At 41.0% G+C, this 22,012-nt stretch overlaps 1 protein-coding gene across 4 annotated transcripts in view; it reads right to left on the bottom strand.

The window, feature by feature from the left end:
* MYO6 (myosin VI) overlaps nucleotides 1-22,012 on the bottom strand; it is a 142,271-nt gene that overhangs the window by 87,128 nt on the left and 33,131 nt on the right. For all 4 annotated transcript variants that reach the window (XM_022590345.2, XM_022590346.2, XM_022590344.2 and 1 more), the window contains one exon: nucleotides 1,508-1,650. In XM_022590345.2, coding sequence (XP_022446053.1) covers nucleotides 1,508-1,624 — 117 coding nt within the window. In that variant the 5' untranslated portion in view covers nucleotides 1,625-1,650. The remainder of the gene's footprint in view (nucleotides 1-1,507; nucleotides 1,651-22,012) is intronic.

Raw genomic sequence — 22,012 nt, 5'->3', positions numbered from 1 at the left:
ACAGAATAGTTTTCTCTGTGAACAGACCTCATGAGAGATCCACCTTGTTTTTCTAAGGTTCCCAGAAGGATGGCAGTCATATGGCATTAGTTAACCATGTATCAGTAGAACATAAATTATTCATGAACACTGGCAGAGTCTAAAGTAAACAGAAATGACATCAACAAATTTAATTTAGTCAGAAGTCCTGCTTAAGGGGAACATTGATTAAACTGAAAAGTGTTAAGCTCTCCCACAAAATAGGTAGGCCCTACAGTCCCCATGAAGGCTGAAAAGACTCCAGGTCACTTTTCCCCCATACTTTTCATTTTGTTATATTGTCTAGTCTATGTCTAAGCCTAAAAGGAAATAGACACCATGTGTACAAAATTAAAGTATGCTTTTATGTTTTAAAAAGTACCATTACAACAAAAATAATAACAGACGGTTATGCTTAAGACTTAACTATCTTTATTTAATAGAAATATTTTTACTACAATCACATGATAATAAATTTAAGTAAATATAAAAGCTTTTTACAAAATAATTAACAGCAGATGTAAGCTATTATATATAGAATGGATAAACAACAAGGTCAGGGCTTCCCTGGTGGCGTAGTGGTTAAGAATCCGCCTGCCAATGCAGGGGACATGGGTTCGGTCCCTGGCCCGCGAAGGTCCCAAATGCCACAGAGCAACTGAGCCCGTGCGCCACAACTACTGAGCCTGCTCTCTAGAGCCCGCAAGCCACAACTACTGAAGCCCGTGCACCTAGAGCCCGTGCTCCGCAACAAGAGAAGCCACTGCAATGAGAAGCCCACGCACCACGACGAAGAGTAGCCCCCGCTCGCCGCAACTAGAGAAAGCCCATGCACAGCAACGAAGGCCCAACGCAGCCAAAAATAAAATAAATAAACTTTAAAATAAATAAATAAATAAACAAGGTCCTACTGTACAGCACAGAGAACTATAGTCAATATCCTGTGATAAACCATAATGGAAAAGAATATTCAAAAAAGTGTGTGTATGTGTATACCTGAATCACTTGGCTGTACAGCAGAAATTAACACAACATTGTAAATCAACTATACTTCAATAAAAAAAGATTAAAAAAAGAATTATCCGGAAGCTAAAAAACAAAAAGCAAAATTTCATAACATAATCCCATTCACTTTTTATATTTTTACTTGGTAACATGTTGAATACATCACAGATATATTCATAACTTTAGTTATGTGGCTTAAGGAATAAAAAATGCTATTGTTTATATTTTGTCATATAGCTATTTATTCTTAAGAATATGCTAATGAAAGGCCCACTAAATTACTGTCTGATTTTACGATGGGACACCATTTTCCCCGTAGGGTATGCATTCTGATTTAATCACACAACTCAGGAGAAAAGTAGGATTCACTGACCAGAAAACTGCTTTCCCCTATACTGTGCTAAAAAAATACTTACCTCATTGAAAAAGGGAGATCCCTAAAGACACAAATCAAATTCTGAAATCTTTCTGAGAAACTTCTTACCTTGCCTTTTTGGTTCAAGGGTTCAATCGTTAAGCTGTCAGGGCCAATATCCACGATATTGCCCATCTGAAATCCATCCGTAGGGTGCGGCGCCCAAACGGGCTTCCCGTCCTCCATTTCTGAAGGGAGCTATCCACTATCTCCTGTTTCAAAGGAACGAACAAAGCAACGTGAGTAACTCTGGAAATGAAAAAAGATAACAATCTTTTTTTCAGTTAACATGTAAATCGCGATTCTTAGAAACACACGAGCACCCCTGCAGGGGTAATCCCCACCCCCTGCCATCCCGCTGCACCCACCGCTGTACCACCTGTACAGGGGGACCAAGCAGAGGCTGCTCTACCCGCCGGGAACACCTGCTTTGCCACCGTCTTCCTTCGGTGGTGACTGCAGTCAGAACCAGCTACACTTTGAGCAGCACAGAAAGAGAGAGCCAATGGTCACAGTTTTTACCTCTTGCCCACTGTAACTTATACTAGCACTCCTTTTTACTGCCTGAAGTATTCCCGATTGCACAATAAATTAAACAGTCATCCGAAGAGGAGATGTTATTGTGTGGAGTTGGCTAAGACTTGAACAATAAGTCTATCTTAGACCCTGAGGGATAAAAATGAGACACAGGAGAGGTTACTTCCTCTGGAAGCCTTTCCCTGACAAGCCGAGGCTACACGGATGCCCCACCCCTGTGCTCCCTAGAGGGATACCCACAGAACCACTGAGCATACTGCTTTGCTGTCTTCTTACTGTTTTACTGAGGTAATAAAACTTACATACGGTGAAATGTACAAATTCTAAGGATACAAGTTGATGAGTTTCCACACCTGGACATACCCGTTCAAACAAACACCCCAATCAACAGACAGAACATTTCCATCTCACCAGAAAGTTCCCTTGTGCCTCCTTCTGGTCAATCCCTACCTCCAGAGGCACCCGCCGTTACGTACGCACGCTTCTGTGCATGGCTTCTCTCATTCAACAAAATGTTCTGACGTCCAGCCAAGCTGCTGTGTACACTAACCCACTGAATCACATGCACAGCTGTCTACCTGCTGTCCTGGACGTGAGCGTTTATATTGTTTCCAGGTTTTGCCTATTTTGAACTCTAGGCTAGTTTTTCAAGCATTCCTAGAAAGCTGCTTTCATGCTTGGCATTCTCAGACCTAACATTTACAATTCTGTCTTTTGAGAGTATCCCAAAGGGTCCATAACATATAAAATATTTAATTTTAATGAGCTTGGATTCTGTGAGACTAACGTGTTCTAATGAATCACCCAGTCAGTGATCCCAGATGTCCTAGTTTCAGCACCTCAGCGGGAACTTACTTTTCCTTACTTATCTACACTTGAAGAAGACACACGTGCCGTAACTCGCCTCTTGTGTGGCGTCCTCAGATCTGGGATTTCCCACGTGGACGTTCCATCAGGCCTAGCCTCTCACGTTAGACAAGGATGTCTGGTATATATAGTTCAATCTAAACACTGCTAACTATTGGCAAGTCTGCAACGTGCTTGCTAGTTAATGTCTTCCATGCCATGGCTACAGGATGGCTTCTGCTGTCCCCACGCAGTAAATGCGACTAGGTTTCAGTGCCATTCAGGGTTAAGAAATTAACTGAGGGTTCTCCACAGAAGTGAATGAGTAACACTGCTTCAGATCTGCACTACCACACCTTCACACACCTACATCCACACACCTTCCCTAAATAATCGTATCTAGTCCCATGCTTTAAATAGAATCTATATATCACACCTTCCCTAAATAATCGTATCTTGTCCCATGCTTTAAATAGAATCTATATATAAGTGATGCCCAAATTGATTTCTCTGGCCTATACAGCACCACTGAGCTCCCAGGTGTTTAACCTGCATACTGGACACCTCCTCATGGAGACATCTAACAGATGCAACATTGTCATTATATTATTACTCTGTTCCACCACATTCATTACATCACTAAAGGCACCAACACCATTCATTTAAAATCAAACCCAGAGTCATGCTCAATTCTTCCAGCTCCTTCCAAACCCCTATCACTCCCTAATCCTGTCGGCCCCCTAACCTCCAATAGGGTATCTCAAATCCACCCACTTCCCTGGATCTGCTCTGCCTTCCTGGTCAAAACCAACATGGCCTTTTACCAGGACTCCTGTCATTAACTTAGCCACCTGCTCCCACTCTTGCCAGTATGCACAGATCACCAGAAATCCCACTGAAAGTAAGTCTGATCGTGACATTCCTGTTGTATCAGGGCATGGCCTAGCCCTCATGTGTCGCCAAGGCCCAGCACGGAGCAGGCAACCCAACCTTCACCGAGTGACTGAATGAACTGTTCACACAGCTTGCGAGGAGTAAAAGGAGATGCTCTCCTAGAAAGACTTGAAAGGTCTTAAAACCTAGGCTTGAAATTAAGCTCCACCACTGTCTGACTAGCTCTTAAGTAAGTTACTTAATCTCTCTGATCATTATCTTTATCCTTACCCATAAGTGACAATATCACTTACCTTACAGAATTGCTATGAGGATTAAGTGACGTAAAACTGAGATCCCCATTCTAATGGCACCCAACAGATGCTAGCGACACCTCTTCCCTTACAGTCCCCCATATCCCTTGTTCGAAGCCACCACTAAATTTCAAGTAAATGGTCTTGTGATAGTTCTAAATACAAAGGGAAATTACAGAACAGTCATGAGGGATCGTTTAGGAATCACGAGGCATCTGAAGAAAAAAATCACAGTTAAGCAAAACCCACAAAGTCAAAAAAGAATGTCAAATTTTCTTGAACTATTTAAATTGTTTTCCCATTTTGAACCACTTGCTGCAGCTTCCCAGTTAAGATACCAGATTTAAAGCTACACATCCAACGCTGCTCCTTCCTCAAACCCCTAAATCTACAGTAAAAAGAGTCTTTAAATTAAAGACATCAGTGCACAAGGAGGGGGAGAGCCCAAGAGGAGACGACAGCAACGACATTCTGGAAGCTGGGAAGCGAGCGGCCGGTGTGCTAACTGACTTAGCAAACCTAAGAGACAAACCCCAAATCTGGGATGGGGAAAGAGGAACGATAACCCAGTTACACCATCGAAGCAAGGTGAAAAGAGGAGTCTAGCATCAGGGAGACTAGGGGAAAGCTGTCTGAGGAAAAGACTTCCTAATGCCAGCCGCACACACGGCACACAGCTGGGCAAACGCCACCTCCCTCCCACCACCACCCCAACAGAAGCCTAGAGGTTATTCTCTGAAGGAGACAGAGGGTCTCCGGAAAGAGAGACACCAGGAACGACTGAGGCTGTGCATACCAAAACTGCCACGTGCTGGCAAAACTCCCTTCCTGACCGAGCTTCAATTAGGCTCCTCTGAGCCCTCTTCTTGACGAGGCCTCTGCTAGGCCTTCGAGTCCGTGCTGTCCTTGTTCGGCCTACAGAGGCCAGTTTCAGCAAGAATCCTGCTAAGCCGGTTTAGAGAAATTCTCTCACCCTTGATATCTTATCAAGTTCCTCATCCCCTACCTTCGGTATATAAATCCTTAATCTGCCTTCAAAAAGAATCCCTTTAAGTCAGTTGAGCAAGCATCCCCTACCTGTGCTGTTTCCACTTAGTCTTTTTCATCCGCTGACCCCTGCACTCCGCTCACTGGCTATAAATCCCCAGCTGTCTTTGCTGCATTCAAAGTGGAGCCCAATCGTTCTCCCTATTGTAATACCCCTTTGTTATAGGCTGAGTGTATGTGTCTGCTATGGACTGAATTGTGTCCCCCCCAAACATTCATATGTTGAAGCTGTAATCGCCCACGTGACTGTATTTGGAGACAGGAGGTAATCACGGCTAATGACATCATAAGGGTGGGGTCCTAATCCAATAGGATTGGTAGCCTTACCAAAAGAGGAAGAGAGACATCTCTCTACCTCAATGCACACACTATAGGGAAAGGCCACGAGAGCGGCCCGCAGAACAGCAGCCATCTGAAACCCAGAACGAGAGTCCTCACCGGAATCCGACCATGCTGGCACCTGATCTCCGACTTCCAGCCCACAGAACTGTGAGAAAATAAATGTCTGCTGTTTAAGCCACCCAGTCTATGGTATTTTATTACGGCAGCCCAAGCAGGCTAATACACTCCTACTGCAATAGTCATGAATAAAGGCGTCTTTGTCATTTTAACAAGTGTCAGAATAATTTTTCTTTAAGAACGTAATAGTGGAAATGAAATATTCACTAGAAGGTACAGAAAATAAAGTTGAGACTATCTTTTTCAGAAAGCCAAGAAAGAAAAATAAAAAGAGCTAGAAAGTGGAGGGCAAAAAAAGAAAAAGTAGAAGAAAAACAGATATAAAAATGAGACAAGTAAAAAGATTCAGCATCAAAATACCAGGTAAAACAGACATCCTGTTCCCTTCAAAACACAGAGGGGAGAAAGCTTTCCAATATCCAAAGACAATTCACCAGAACTGAAAGGCATGATTCTCTAGAGTCTAGCCAAGATGCCCATTAAGTCCTCAACACAATAACTGGAAAAGGACAGACAAAAGGACAACATGTCACATGTCAGAACACCAGAAATAGGAAGATGCTGCACATTTTCAGAGAAATGAGAGAAAAAGGGGGGAAAAAACATGCGTCATATCCAAAGGATCATGAATCAAAATGGCTTCAGCAACACTGAAAGCAGGAAATCGATAAAGCAATGCCTTTAAAATTCTGACGGAAAATGATCTCCAATCTAGAACTCGGCACTTAGGCAAATTACCAGTTCAAACTGGAGCAGTATGACCCCAGAAGAGCCACTGTGAACACCACTATCAAACACACCCACTGCCTCTGGACCAGGCCAGTCTGGCCCAGATTCTGATCTGAACTTATCTTTCTGTAACTCTGAGTCGATGATGTAACTTGTACCTGGAGGAGCTGGTAGACACTCACTCCCCCCTCTATTAAATTAAAGATTATCTTCTACTGAGTGCAAGGCTTTCACGAAAATAAAACCTCTTTTAAAGTAAGGCTTCATTTAATTAGTTTTGGAATCCTAATTATTTATAACATAAATTACCCTTCATTAATGAAGTCTGATTTATTCATTCCACAAAAGAAAATTCTTTTGACATATTACTATGTGTCCCCATAAAAGCATTCAGAAAACCCATACGAGCAACACTCATACCTATGAAGCAGGTCTGCACAGGAAGAGCAGTTAAACAGGTGCTACCGTACTAGAAACCATAAACACATTAAGAGCTGACTACATATGCACTGCAGCAATACAAAAGAAAAAAATGATAAGCTCTGGGGCTGGCTAAGCAAATTTAAAATTCTGGAAATTCCTTAAGTTATTCAGGAAGAGAGGGAATGCTCTATAATACGCTATCACCAACTGAAAATTATCTCATTTTTAGCATTTAACTGACAGCTGATATTTTTAAGGTAAGCACTATAGCAGTCGATAGAAACGCAATCTGTAGCCTGTCAGAGGTACGATGCGAACTTTCATTCAGGCTTTGTTGAAAAGCGAAAAGCAGATCACCAAGAGGCTCCCTGGAGAGCAAACGTACTGGAGGCCAGGGTGACAGATACATACACATCCGTGTCCTTTTTTCTCGGCAACTCCAGAGATGATCCCAAAAGGGACCGTGTACCCGGAGCTGAACGTGTAGACACAGCCCACCAAATAGGAACCATCACCCGCCATGCCGCCATCACCTTCAAAGATTACCCTTTTAAACTTGTGATTGTGATAGATGACAATGCCTTGTTTTTATTAGCTAGGGTATTAGAAATTGAGTACTAGCTAAAGTTAATTTAGAATTGAGCTGAAAGAGCTGGCATAAGATACCAAGAAAGCAAGGAAGAAGCATTAAACAGGGAAGGAAGAACCCTTATAAGACTTGCCTTCCACAGTCATTCATTCTGTAAACTAGTATTTATTTGACCACCTAGTATATAACACATACTGCTAGCTGCTAAAGATATAATGATAGGCCGAAAAAAAAAAAAAAAAAAAAGACATGGGCTGGCCTCACGGAGCCTTCCAACAGGAAAACAATCACTTGGAATAGAGCAGTAAACCAAACTGGCAAAAATCCCTGCCCTCCAGGATCTTAAATTCTAACTGGGGGTAAGGGAGCTGTGTAGATGTATCAAATTTGCCTTTTAAAAGGACTACTCTTTCATCTGGCCAGGCCCCGGCCCTGTTGATCAAAAGAATGTTATGTGCACCTTTGGCACACAAGCTTGAAACTGGCAACTTCTCTCATCTGTATCAGTGTATCCTGAAGGCTATTAGCTTCCCAGGTGTCCAGACACTGTGAGAAAACTGGGCACCAGGTAACCGTTGGCCAGTGGCTGGTGCATTTTGTGTGTACCTAGCACAATCTTTCATTGAGCGTTTCAGTTCCCTAAGAACTTACTTGTACACCAAAATTCTCAAAAATATTTCAGCAGGTTTCCCTTTAGTCACTAAATTACCTTGTAAAAGGCCTTCCTAGAAAACATTTCCCAGTTAACCTTGTTCAGCTAGTAATAAAGTATGGGAATTACATAATTGCCATAATACGGTATTATGCATTCACTGCAACACATTCATATTAAAATTGATTGTGAATGTCTTGATATTATCAGCAATAAATATTCATTAACAACGGGGAGGAAATACCTACCACTAAATACAGACTCCTGACAAAGAAATAAAATAAGAAAACATCTAAAGATAAGTTCTAAAACCTGACTACCTGAATTCAATTAAGAAGTAATTTTGGTATTCACTCACTTTTTCAATGTGTATTCACTGAGTACCTACTAAGTGCTAGCTACTGTTTTTTAGGCTTAGATATCGACAAGAAAATACAGAGCTCTAATGTTTTTTAGTGTAAGACATACAAAAGGAGCAATGTCTAGACCAGCTACGACATTCCTTCAGATTTCGGTAGTACTAGGTCCAGTTCATCAGAGCGTAATGAGTGACCTAATCACAGCCTAGTGAGTGATCCTAATGAGTGACCGTTTTTACAAAGGTTATATTGTACTTCCAAATATAACTTCAGAAAGCCCAATGTATCCACTGGTGTTTCACGCTAAGCCCACTACAACCTGACTCTTCCGAAACAGCCTCAGAACACCACGGTTAACTAGCTTAACTGGTACAGCTAAGACGAACTAGCTAACAAAAAGAGAGGATAAAAAATAAGGCAAATATTTTATTAATAAGTTTATTATATGGTTATTAAATATTTAAGATATTTTATAAGATGATCTGAAAACTGATACAATCAGGCCAATTACTCCAAATACATATAATCTGAATTATGAGAACTGGTTATATGATTTTCTTATAGGTTTTACAGAAATCATAACTATATTTAAGCTATAAGCTCCTACATAAATTACTATCACAAAACAGATTTGAATTTAGACATAATTCAAATAATACATGCAGACAACCTATATACCAAGATAACCTGGCCACAGCTTAGATCATTCTAAACAAAGTTCTGTATTATTCAGAGACTAAACATCCCAGTTTACTTCAGAAGCTCAAAATTTCTTTTACAGATGTTAAAATACCAGAATATAACAGCAAGATATTAATTTATGCCCGGTGATTTAAATTTTCCACATCCTGTGACTAATAATAAGATTTTATTTATCATCCAATGATTACATCCAGACCTTCCCTGGATAATTAGTGCTAGATTTAAAAGTTTGCTGGTCTTTCAAAAGAGGAGTTTGTAAAAGACTGAAGACTTCTTCATTTTCTCCACCAAGGGACCATGTTAACCTCCCAATAAGGGGCTAATGAAAAGAGCAATCAAATTTCAAGAAACCACGTTGGTCTTCAAGCCAAAGAAAGGCCTCTTCTCTAGGATGACCCCGCCTGTGTAAAATGGCCCTACTCTGCTCAAACTGAAACATTCTGCAGCTCAAACTGCAGGCCCCAGTTCAATGTTATTCAAATTTGTCAGGAACCAAAGGTCTGTGTGTGATCAAAACCAGTCTAGACTGTACACTGTCATCAATCAAGGTGATAAGAAGTCTGAACAATCCTTAGGCCTTTAAACACATCTGTGACATCTCTGGCATTTGAACTCTCCTAAAATGTCCCAAAACAGGAGGTGAATATTTTCACCTCTGAGCAGCAGGGTCGTTTTAAGAGGTGGTCCCAAGTCCAACCCAATTCAGGCCACACAGTTCTCCTGAGGTAGGAACTCGTTAAACAAACAAACCAACAAACTTCTCAAATGCTACGATTAGGAGGAATAAACCAGGAGAGACACTAATTAAAAAGGAAGGGTGGAAGGCGCTGCTCCATTGTCATTTCTATCATTCTTTCATAAATGAGCCAATATAATCCAGGATATTCAATGAAGTTCTCACGTAATTTATAAGACTAAGGTTTTGTTTTGTTTTTAACTCTACTAACTTGCGTTGTGCGTGTGGGTATGTGCACACATATATCACTCAGAACAGGAACTGAAGACACAGTGACTTTTCTTCTCACAGCTGGGATGGAGTTCATTCAAGTGGTCAAAGGAAACCACAGATTCACAACATTTCACAGATCTTCACTATGTACAGGCGTCACACTAAAACACTCCGACATGTCACCTCACTTCATGCTTACAGCTCTGGGTGGCAGCTACCATCCCCGTTTTGAAAGTGAGGTTTGGAAGTTTGGGCAAGTTGCCCATATAGAGACAACTGAGAAATGAGTGTAGAGGCGAGATACGAATCCTGTGTGACCCCGAGTCCAAACTCATCATCACTGCACGGCACTGCACTGCACAGCTTTGCTTCAAGCTTCTTGTGCACACAGCGGTTTGTATTTGTCACCAGATCTGGAAAAAACCCCAGCTGTATCATGCTCTGCTGTCCTAACCTATGCTTTAATGGCATAAGAAATAAATGAAGGTTAAAAGGTATGTAAAGGCTTTATGAAAGCCCTCTTCCCACTTCTTTCATAAACATTAAAATGTTTATTATTTCTTTGTAAAGTCTTGACTTGGATTTAAATTCTTTCACGGGAAGATTACAGGCAAGCACAAACTGGAAGCTTTTGGCTTGGGCGCTCTGTGCTGTAAGGTAAACCTGATGATACATGGGGGTAATTCTGTCTTCCAGTTAATACTGCATTTAAATGACCAGCTGAGGATCGGGGATAACGAAAGGGACTGGAGGCTGTTGTTGGAATTTCTCACCTTATTGATGCAGTTATGAGATATTTTTATACTGTTGTTTCTTTCTGAACTGACCTATCAATAAAAATATGCAATAAGAATGTTCAGATATTCTACAAAATGAGAAACAAACTGTCTTTTCAAATTTCTTTTCAAATTTAATTTATTTAACCCCACTCTACAACGTGCTTTGATGACACTGTCGACCAAACTATCTGTGTCTACCAAACTGTCTACCAGACTATCAAAATTCAAATTTTCTCACTTTTTAAAATAACCAAATACTCCTCGAGCTTTCATCACCACAACTTACCAGTCTGTACGTGTGTCCATATATTCTGCTTTCCTGTTTATTTCTGAGGCCAAACGGGCCTTCCTCATACCTAAGACCAATCCCTGTATTTACCCCCCAGATCCTACCCCCTCGGGCCACGCAAAGACAGCGCTTCAGCAACATCCATCTCTGCTTCTTTCCCTCCCTCTTCCTCTCGTCACCCACTTCCCCTCCTCACTGGTGGACTACTTTCCCACTCACTGTGCACTTTCACTGCCTCCATTTCCTCCCTTCTTGTCCTCGCTTGAACCCACGCCTACGGGGCCTGCATCCCCACCCTTCAGGGCCTCCGGCGACCTCCTCCCCACTGCTAAGTCATGTGAGCAGGTCTCAGTCCCCGGCTTCCTCAAGTAAGCAGCCTCAGCTGACAAGAGCTGAGGGCTCTGCCCTGAAGCAGCTCCTCCAGGGACCTCGGGATCCCTCACTCTTCTGGTCTGTTCCCTGGGTCGCCTCAGCTCCCCTGGCTGCATTCCCCTTATCTTTTCACCATCAGAAACTCTTGGGGGATCAATCCCCGGGCCTTCTCTCCACGTACTCTCCTCCCCCACCTGGTCTTGTCGCATCTAGTCCTACGGCTTTAAGCGCGACCCACATGCGGGTGCTGCCCACAGCTGACTCCCCTGGCCTGAACTGCAGCTGCCTCGAGCTCAGGGGCTGCTCCGCTCCACTCTTCAGGAGGCGGCGGCCGCCTCCAGCTTGGCCCTGCGACGGCCCCCAAGCTCCCCTTCCTGCGCCTTCCTCGCTTGGTTCCCCCCTTCTCATCCAACGACAACTTCATCCTCACGCTTGTACGCGTCAACACCTGTGAAGTCATCCTCCAGCCTCCTCTTCCTCTCCCGGGCTGCATCCAGTCCTTCAGCAAATCCTCTTGGCGCCACCTTCAAATTCTCTCCAGAACCTGAAGAGGCCCGACCAGGGAACCCAACCGTCGGCCGCACTGCCCGTCCCTCACTAAGATCCCACAGCGGCTTCTGGCTGCCCTCCCTTCCTCCGCCTTGGTCCCCGCAGTCAGGGCCGGTACAGCCGTCAATCTGACCCCGGCACAACCTAAGCCACTGCCGCCCTCCTCACTCACATAAAAGCCCACGTCTTCCCGGGGGCCCGCAGACCCTTCACAGACGCTCTCCCCTGCCCAACCCCTCTGATGCCGCCCCGCCAGCGCCCCCTCACTTTACTTCATTCGCGATGGTCTCCGTGCTGTTCTTTAAACGCGCTAGGCACGCCTGTGTTTCAGGCCTCTGGTATTTACCGATGCAATCCCTCTGCCTGCAAGACAGTTTTCTCCGTACCTTCTTCGGGACCTGGCTCCACTGTCACCTTCTCAGGGAGGCTTCCTGCATCAGCTTCCTGAAAACAGAAAGCCCCACCATCCCCCCGAAACCAGCACAACTTAACGCTCTCCCCAGCCTTGCTACTCCTATAGTACTTAACATCTGGCAAACTTACTATGTGTTTTAGTTATTGAGAATATAAGCTTCTTCAGTCCAGGGACTTCATCTTATTCACTGCTATGAACCTAGATGCCCAGAACAATGCTTGGCACAAAACAGGTATCTGTTAAACTGACTAATTCTACGGTCCTGCCACCTATAAAAATAGCTAGTGTTACTGCAGTGAGATGAGAAACCAAAAACAAAGAAACGGGACACTTCAGTGACCAGTTCCATCACAGCAAATATAAACCTGCCACCAGGCTTCCTGAAATACTGAAGACAGACTAAGGAGATCCACTTGTGCCTGAGGGCCCTTGAGACGGGAGCCTCAGCACGTTTTCAGCAGCTCCCAGGTCCCTGCCCCTCCTGATTCATCAGGGAACACACCTCATGAGATGTGTTTCTGAATTGTGTGTTGACCCGTTCACATCTTGTTCGGCCTCACGCTAATTCTCAATTTTCTTTGGTTAAAGTTAAGGGCTGATGTCACACGTCTCATGTGACTCAATAGAAAAACAAGAATCCAGGAAGAAGGTGGTTAATGTCTCTGTGCACAAGGCACTCCCACCGCTCCACAGGCCATGGGAATAGGAAGCATCATTTGACGCAGGTGAGCTCATTACTGACTGAGCTGGGTCACAACAGAATGTTCCTAACGACCACAAAGGCTTACAGAAAGCAGTTTTTCAACAGGGCAGGAATTCTGTTTCTAACTTTTAATTAAAGTCATAGAGTAAATATGCCTTAGACACTTGAGTTTAAAAAAAAAAAAAAGCAAGCAAGCAAGCAAGTGTAAGAGAATCAGTAAATCTTTTTCACAAAATTAGTCCTCAACCAAGTATCCTAGGATTTCTAGGTGTAAGCCTACGAGTCAACCATGCTGTTCGATAATATCTTCTAACAGGAATTTCACCAGCTTTGGAAGGACAAACTGGAAACTATTTACGGACTTCAGGAACCATTTCTCTTTCTCGACTACCAACCACTAGTAGGACAGGCAACCGTCAGAGCACTAAGATGTTAAGTCTCTGACAAATCCATGCCGAAACCGCTCCCAGAGAAAACACGGAGTGACTCACCTAATTCCACTTCGTCTCACTTTTATAACGCGCGGAACCGTACTTATCCTAAATGTTAACTATGCGAGGTAGCCACAGGACGATGAGGCTGTATAAATACTTTAAAAACATGTCTTCCTACAAAATGTAATCTCTTCAGCACTTAACATCACACAGCTCTTGAGTGAGTCTGAAGGGGCCTTCGAATCATGAAGTGGCCTGATTACCAACACATTCTACTGAATTTACTGAACTCCTATTATGTGTCAGGCATAGCACCAGAAAAAAAAACTAGTAGTTCTCATCCTAAACAATAAACAAAAGCACATATTTTTCTTAAAAACAAAACACAGGTACAAATAACAACTCCAAAAATCACAAAGTTATCTCCCATTGCCATTTAAAGAATTCAAACTAATTATTTCACAGCAGGGTCAGGGGAAAGTAACTAAAGTGATAATATCCCAGGTATCCAAATGCGGAGGCGGGGAAGGGTGGTCAGAAATCCAGCACCGCAACACTGCCCCTAAGTGCTATAAAGTAGATACAGTTAGTCTACACCACCTTCTCTTTCCTCACCTTTTCCCCATCTGAGGACACTAACGTAGGCCCCCAAAACAGGCAAAAATCAAAACACAGTGGCTACCTTAATTCCTCAAGATGAAGATTCTAACCCCAAGCTACACAAACCTTACGTGTTAGTAAGTAAATTAGGGGAATAAACCAAAGCAAGGATTTTCTTGCTTTATAAACAAGTCTACATTTGCCTGCCTTAGTAACTGCCTAGGGCTCAGACTTTTCTGAAATATTAATTTGAACATTTCAAACACTGATGACATTCATGATGTTCATGTTGCTTCTCCTGGATCTATCATCTTTGTCCCTCTCCCATCTACAAACACCTTTGTCCTTCCCTGGCCATGCTGTCCTACACAAATAAGAGACCAAAGTAAAATACTCTTATATGGGAACATTAAGACAGGCTGACTCTGGCTACCTGACTGATGTCAAACCAAGGGGGCCTCGACTTTGGAGAGAGAGAGTGATGTAAGCTGGGTCTCGAAGGTCCAAAGATTTCAACAAATAGAGAATCAGGGAAAAGCATTCCAGACCAATGAAAGAACAAAAGGAGAAATTCAAAAATGCAAAACTGAAGCTGGAGGGTGTATAGAAAAGGAGAAGAAGGAAAAAGAAGCTAGAAAGGCAGATCCATGCCAAAGCATAAAGGGCCTTAACTCTGATTCTTTAGTCCACAGGCAATGGAGAGCCATCTAATTAGATTTGCATATTAGAAAGATCACGGTGTTCTGGCAGAAAAGACTGTGTGTAAGAATCCAACACAATGAGGAAGAAAACATCCAATTAGGGCAGTATCAGAGAGAATGACAAAACGGGACAGAAACCAGATAGCAGTAAATAATTAGTGAATGCATGAACAGACAGAGAGATGGAACAGGGTTAGTAACCAACTAGGTGTTTCAAACAAAATTAAATGAAAACTGATTGTTACAATCTGTTGGACTGTACATACCCCTCCAATCAGATACATTCATTGCTGGCCATCCAACTTAGCATTTCCCACAAATGTGCTGGATAAATAAAATTAAGGAAATAGGGTAACATAATAGATTCTCAAAACATGGATAAAAACACAAAGATTTACCAGTTGGCAGAGTTTAGGTGAAAGTATATTTTTAAAAGGTAGATTTTGACTTAAAAAAAGTATACATGGCCAAATAAATCAAACACTATAACTGGGATTTCTCTGAGTGGAAAAATCTACCTGGATTTTTGATTTTTCAGAGCATGGCTTGAGACAAACACAATTTATATGTTACTGTGATCCCTTATACAAAGTGTGTTATGAAACTACAATGGTTTTGTCAAGGCACGTGATAGTTAACTTTTCACAAACAAAAATAATCACTCTAAAATGTAAAATAGTGATTATGTGATCCAAAGATTCGTGCAGCTTCCCAGCTCATAAAACATGACATCATCTCAAAGAAATGCTACTTACAGGGTTAAAGGGCTTCAGTTTTCCTAAACAGAGTTAAAAGTAAGCAAGCTGTTTTGTTTTTTCATTAGATCTCCCAGTGAAAACCCTCTCCTCCACTGCACTTCGGGCATTTTGCCTTTACTCCAACATAGCTATGAATGGTTTCCTTTAAAGCTGCTGCTTTCCACCTACACCAAAATTCAATCTTGAGTTTTTACAGTATCAACTTGATTTGTCAAGTCCCTAGTTACTGCAGTCAACTGAGTCCAAAAACTTTAAGTCAGAGTAGTTCTTGAATTCAGTTACTATTTTTATAATCGCATGCATCTTGTGGACATAATTACACAGTAATTATTCAACAATTAAAATTCAACTCAGCTACAATTTAGTCTCAGTTCACAAGAATTACTGTCCTAGAACAGAATCCAATAGAACTACTGAGTACTCTTCATGAGGAAAAGAACTGCTTCTCACCCTGATTTCACTCTGCTTTTTTTCCTTCCGTTTAGTTGTTCACTTAAAGTGGTGTGAATTACAGTCTCACAGTCCTATTCAATACTGACAGCACTTCATAAGATGCACTTTATGTTAACTTTTTTATTAAAGTGATAAAAGAACGGGGTTTTTTTTAAGCCGAATATACTATTTTAAAAGGCTTATATAACCATCACAGGGCCCTGCCCTCCCGTCTCCCCCGTGCCCAGCTGCCCGCTGGACCCGCTACCCAGCATCATCCCGGGCTCCCTTCACCCTCCCTCCTGGGTACACACTGGAGTCCTTTCACGTCCACCTTTATACCTAGTGACAGACAATGTGTGCGCGCGCACACACACACACACACACACACGCACACACTGAATTCCAGGATGAAAGTCATTTTTCTTCAGGATTTTAAAGGTGTAACAATTAGCATCCACAACTGTTCTGCCTTTCAGATGCCCCATCCCCTTATCTCCTCTTTCTTCTCCCCTCTGAACTGCAAGCATCAAGGATCTAAACTTCCCCAAGGACACATTAGGTATGCGGTGCTTGGATTCACTGAGCTGCGCGCCCTGAGAGCACAGTCACTCTGGAGGCACGAGGCACGTGAGGCTGACAGGTGTTCTGATGTTATTTCTTTAAAATGCCTTCCCGTTTTTTGTCCTCATCCTGCCAGCTCTGTACCTTGATGCTGCTCCTGAGTTTGCTCAAATACTCCTCGTTTCTATCATGCGTTCCTTTACCTCCTTATTCCACCTGCTTGGAAATGTCCCCACTCGACTTTCTAATCCTACTGTTGAAACTTCTACTTCTACAATCACATTTCTAATTTCCCTCCACTGTTTTTGTTTCCTTCTTGTTGTTTTTTTTTTTCCTATTGTTTCTGCTCTTTCTCTTTCATGGGAAGGCTTTCCTCAACACATTCGTTTTCCATTCACATTTACACGGCATGTAAAAGCTGACCAGGAGTTCTGTAGAGCGAGACCATCACCCGGCAGGCAGTCTTCATTCTCAAGTACCCGGGCAGCACTCGGCCTTTCTGTGGGCGTGTTCCCACTGGTAGTATCTGTTCATCTTACTCTGGTAAAGGGCCATTTTCCAGAAAACAAGGCCTCTGGTCTCTGGCAAAACAGTCACGGAACCGGGGGCCTCACCTCTTCACACACAGCCTTTCAGTCAAGCCCCCCGGTTTTCTGCCAAGTCTTCAGCCTCAGCTTCTGTACTAACTGAAACCCCCAAACCCGAAGCCTTGCAGGGAGCCTTCAGTTTGGTCTGATCTGCTCGTGTTGGTTTTCTTCTCTGAAAGAACTTAGAATACAGATCCCTCTAGTTAACTAAGTCAGGTAATATTCCTTTATCCCAATTTGCTGAAGTTCCTCACCTGCTACTACCTTCTTCTGATCTCTTTGCCACAGACTTCTACCTTTTTTTTTTTTTATTCCTGTGCTATCGTTTTAATGAAGTCTCAGGAGAGAAAGGGGAGATAAATGTATGCAAACAAGAAATTCATGTTTAACAAACAAAATATTTTTATAGAATAACTCACTGCTAATTATTTTCATCATGGCAATCGGGAATGTTTAACAAAGCAAAGCCTATTAATCTGACAATTTCACAACATCTGAAATTTTAATCATTGTTGTTTTTTAAAAAGCCCCAATACTTTATTAACACAATTATTCATTATTTAAGAGTTTTTTAACTTAATTTTTTAAAGTCTGCCATTAAATGCATCTCAGGTAAGTGAACTGTGGTCTTGCTGACTTGTACTCTCACTGTCATTGTGAAACGGGGAGTGCGCTCCCTAAGGGGAAAGAGGCTTAATTCCAGGGCACAGTAAAATCACACAGTATCTTTTCAATTTTAAAATCATGAAAAGAAAACCAGTTTCACAGAAATGTTAACAGAAATACTCAAATGTATACAATAAATGAAAAAGCACAATGAAGGAAAAATGTAAGTACCCAAAGCTAGCAGAACTCCCGCCCATCATTCTTCACTTACTGGACCCACCACATGGTACCAGTCCCATAAAAGTCCTACAACTTTTGCATTTTTGCTTTATTTCAGTATTCTCAAATGCTACATTCTAAGATTCAACAGCTGGATAAAACAGATGTAGAAAGATTCAGGAAGCTTCAGAGAAGATCTACCACTCTGAAAAAGCTTGAGAGAAAACACTGCAGTTATTTTTTGGCATGACAAAAATACACGTTTGGGATCTTAATTTCTCTGGCACAAATTCTCCTTTTTTAACTCTGTAAAAATAATTATACAGTCCAACCTACCTTCTAGAGAATAATCTACTCTTACCTTGTTAACAAGATACTGAGAGCCCATATCATCATCCAGGGTACCCCATTAACATCAAGAGAGCAAAATCATTTAAAACATGCTAGATTGGATCAAGCCATGAAATAAATTCATCTTAACCCAAAACTAAAAACTAAGAACCAAATAACCATAGTGACTGGTGGACCAACTCTTCAGCAGAATATCAGAATTTAACTGTTTCTACAATATGAACAATCAATGACCTGTGTTACTGTGTTAATTTCCAAATACAAAAACAAAGACAGAGCAAAGTTAAGTGACTCATCCATAGCCGCCTAACAAAGAGCACTGGACAAGGCTCCCCTTTGTCCATCCATTTGCTTCCCATTAAACTGTGCCAACCCTTCAACTTTCTTTCAATAATCTATTTCTATCAGAGCCCACTGATAGAAATATTATGCCACAAGAAAAGTCTGCAATTTAATATATATTACTTAATAATCAATTTTTTGTTCCCTAAAAAGGATTCAAGTATGCACTTCAATATATATTGCTGAAAGCCATTTAGAAATAGCAGGTAGTGTGGCTCAAGAGAAATCTTTTTAAATGTTCAACCCAAATGCTTCTACTTCACAAGTATTCAAACAGATCCTTATAAAAGATCAAGGTGAAAAATATTTTTTTTCATTCTTATATCAGCTGAAAAATCAGTCTCCTTGATGAAGTACTTTTACTAATGGAATAAAATCAAGAGGAAAAGATTTTAACAGAATCTTTGTGTTATTACTTAAGTGGCCAAAATTTTTTTTACCACCTAGTATAGCACATCTTATTACATTTTAAACATATACCATTACAATTTAAAATTTTTTCAGAGACTTAATCAGGTTTCACAGCAATTACAATTTTATCCCACCGTTAACAGGATCATAAACATTATACATATTAAGTTCATTAATTCTTCTAAATATGAAATCTTACCTAGAAAAATTCACAATTGAGCCACAGATCAAAATAAGAAATTCAACAGGACTCCAAAATATTTCTAACTACACCAATTATTTTTTAAAGTTAAAAATCTGGCTATTACGCTACTGTAGGGGAGAAATAAATCTAGTAATTAAAAATGTCGTGATGGCTGCATAATTACATCTGTACTTTATAATTTACTTATAACAACAAAAAAATTCCAGAAACTCACACATCAATGATAAACTCCTATAAAAATTAACGTGAACAAGTCTTCAATCTAATAATCCAAAAAATGCAAATGAAAATGAGGTAGCATTCTTGCCTACAGAATTAGAAAAAAAGTTTATTGTAATAACCAACGCTAAAGGAGTTATGGTGGAACTTACATCTTCAAGCATCGTTGTGAAAAATATAAACTGGTATTACAGTTTTGAAAAGCAACACGGCTATATGCGTATGTTGAGTCTTAAGAATGTTTAGACTTTTCTTACTTCTAGCCATCTATACTTAAAATAATCAGAAGCTTAGCTACAGAGATATTCTCTGAAGTGGTACTTAAAAAAAAAACAAGGAAAAAAGACAAGGAAGAGAAAAAGAAAAATCTTAGAAATAAGCTAAATGTTTAATAATAAAGGGCAATTAACTAAATTATAGTGCTGTGTAATTCAGCATTTGAGGAGTCAAAACCGCAGGTTTGAATACCCAATAACAGCTACTCTGAAAAAACATGACATAGTGATTTATAAGGGGGTGATACCTACCAACACTGTTATTGTGAGGATTAAACGAAATACCACATATCTCCACAATTCTAATATGTACCTTTTACACGTGCTAACATGTTTAGAACTAAGATGCATTTAGCAATCAATGGTGTGTCGTGACTTAATTGGCAGTGTTATTTTTTCTCTTTCAGAAGTACATAAAATAATTGTGCGCCTTAGAATTGATGGTTATTAGGACAGAATTTAGATTCAGTGAAACCTGGCAATGGACTGCAGAGCCTGGCACAAATTTGAAAGGCATAGCGCACACTGAGACTGGCGACCTGAACCAGTCATCTGGATAGCAAGTGAGCCTGCAGACATTCCTGCATCTTCCCTCAGCTCACCAGCTGTACCTCGCATAACGTACAGATGAACTCTCGTTATTGTTTTTAGTAGAAGTATACACTGCATATGAAGGACTATCACATTACCTTAATTGTTTTCATTTGTTTAATAGCATGGCAAATGCTTATTTCTTTGGGTAACTACTTTCTCTCATCTCCTTCCTCCAGCCATTTTCAACCCAAGTACTCCAGGCTGAGCCGATCCCCAAGCCTTTGCTCAAATGGCTTCCTCTGACAAAATCATTCCAGAACCAAAGCTCTGGCATCACCTTTCTCTGAAGCTTCTCCTGCCTCAGCCCAATCTCCTCCCACCACTCCTTCTCGTCTTTGGCCCCACTTCATCCCGCATGCAATTTTCCAAATAGAGCATGAGAAAATGTTATCACTAGTGTGTGCTTAAGCTCTTCCCCCTAAACTGAAGTAACTGACGATGGGGGCGTTTGACTGTGTATCCTCAAGCCCTCAAGCCCTCAACCCAAGGACACAATAAACCTTCCATAAATGTTGCATACACAGAGGAGTTTAGAGTGCACCATACATAACTTGAAGAACTAACTGTACCCTGGATACTCCAGAAATATTTAAATTGGCATCAGAAGCAAATTTTTAGTCCTACATGTTTATGTGACAAAACATGAACATAGTTCAACTTTTCTTATATACTTTATTTACCCAATATTTTCTCAAAAGAAAATAGTCAAGGAATTAAACTGACGCATATTTTATACAGCCATCCTGCAAAGAATTCCACAATTCATCCTGAGGGTAGAGTAACCTTGGTAATAAAATTTACAAAACATAGATACAAAAATCCTAAACAAATACCAGCAAACCAAATCTAGTAATAAGTAAAAGGTACAATATACCACAACCATACTTGGTTTATTCCAAGAATGCAACTTTGCTTTAACATTTAAAAAATCAATCTATGAAAAGATACTCAAAATTATAATGGATGGCAAAGAAGCACAGGAAATAATGTTCAACACTATAATCATCACAGAAATGCACCTTAAAACCCCAATAAGATAATACTACACATCCACTACAAAGACTAAAATTTTAAAAATTGACACTACCAAGTGTTACCAAGGATGCAGAACAATTGACACTCTCATATATTGTTTACCATACTATCTGAAATCCTACTACCCTAGAAATTTACCCAAAAGAGATATCCACACAAAAAATTATATCCAAATATTTACAGCAGCTTTTTTTTTTTTTGTAACTGCCCCAAACGGGAAACAATTACAACTTCCATCAACAGATGAGCACATAAACAAAAATCCATATAATGGAAAACTACTCAGTAGTAAATAGGACTGAGGTGCTGATAGACACAACAACATGAATTATGCTAAGTGAAAGACACAAGACACCAGGAATATATAGCGTAAGATTCCACTTACCTGAGACGCCAGAACAGGCAAAACTAATCTAAAGTAACAGAAATCAGATTGGGGAGGGGATCAGGAGCTGAGGAGGGGCAACGGGACTGACAAAAACGGGGAATGAAGGACCTTCGGCGGGAAACGGAACTATTCTAAACCTCAGACTGTACTCTTAAAAAAGTGAATTTTATTGTATGTAAACTATACCTCCATAAACTTGAATTTTTTCTTAAAATCAATTATTAGGATTCATTAACACTACAAACATTCAGTAAAATTCAACAGCCA

This window comes from Delphinapterus leucas, chromosome 12 (assembly GCF_059928025.1).
Source record: "Delphinapterus leucas isolate spDelLeu-1000000601 "Yukka" chromosome 12, BTC_Dleu_Yukka2, whole genome shotgun sequence".
Lineage (NCBI taxonomy): Eukaryota > Metazoa > Chordata > Mammalia > Artiodactyla > Monodontidae > Delphinapterus > Delphinapterus leucas.
The sequence above is the reverse complement of the archived record's forward strand: the minus strand, read 5'-3'. Positions and strand labels throughout refer to the sequence as shown.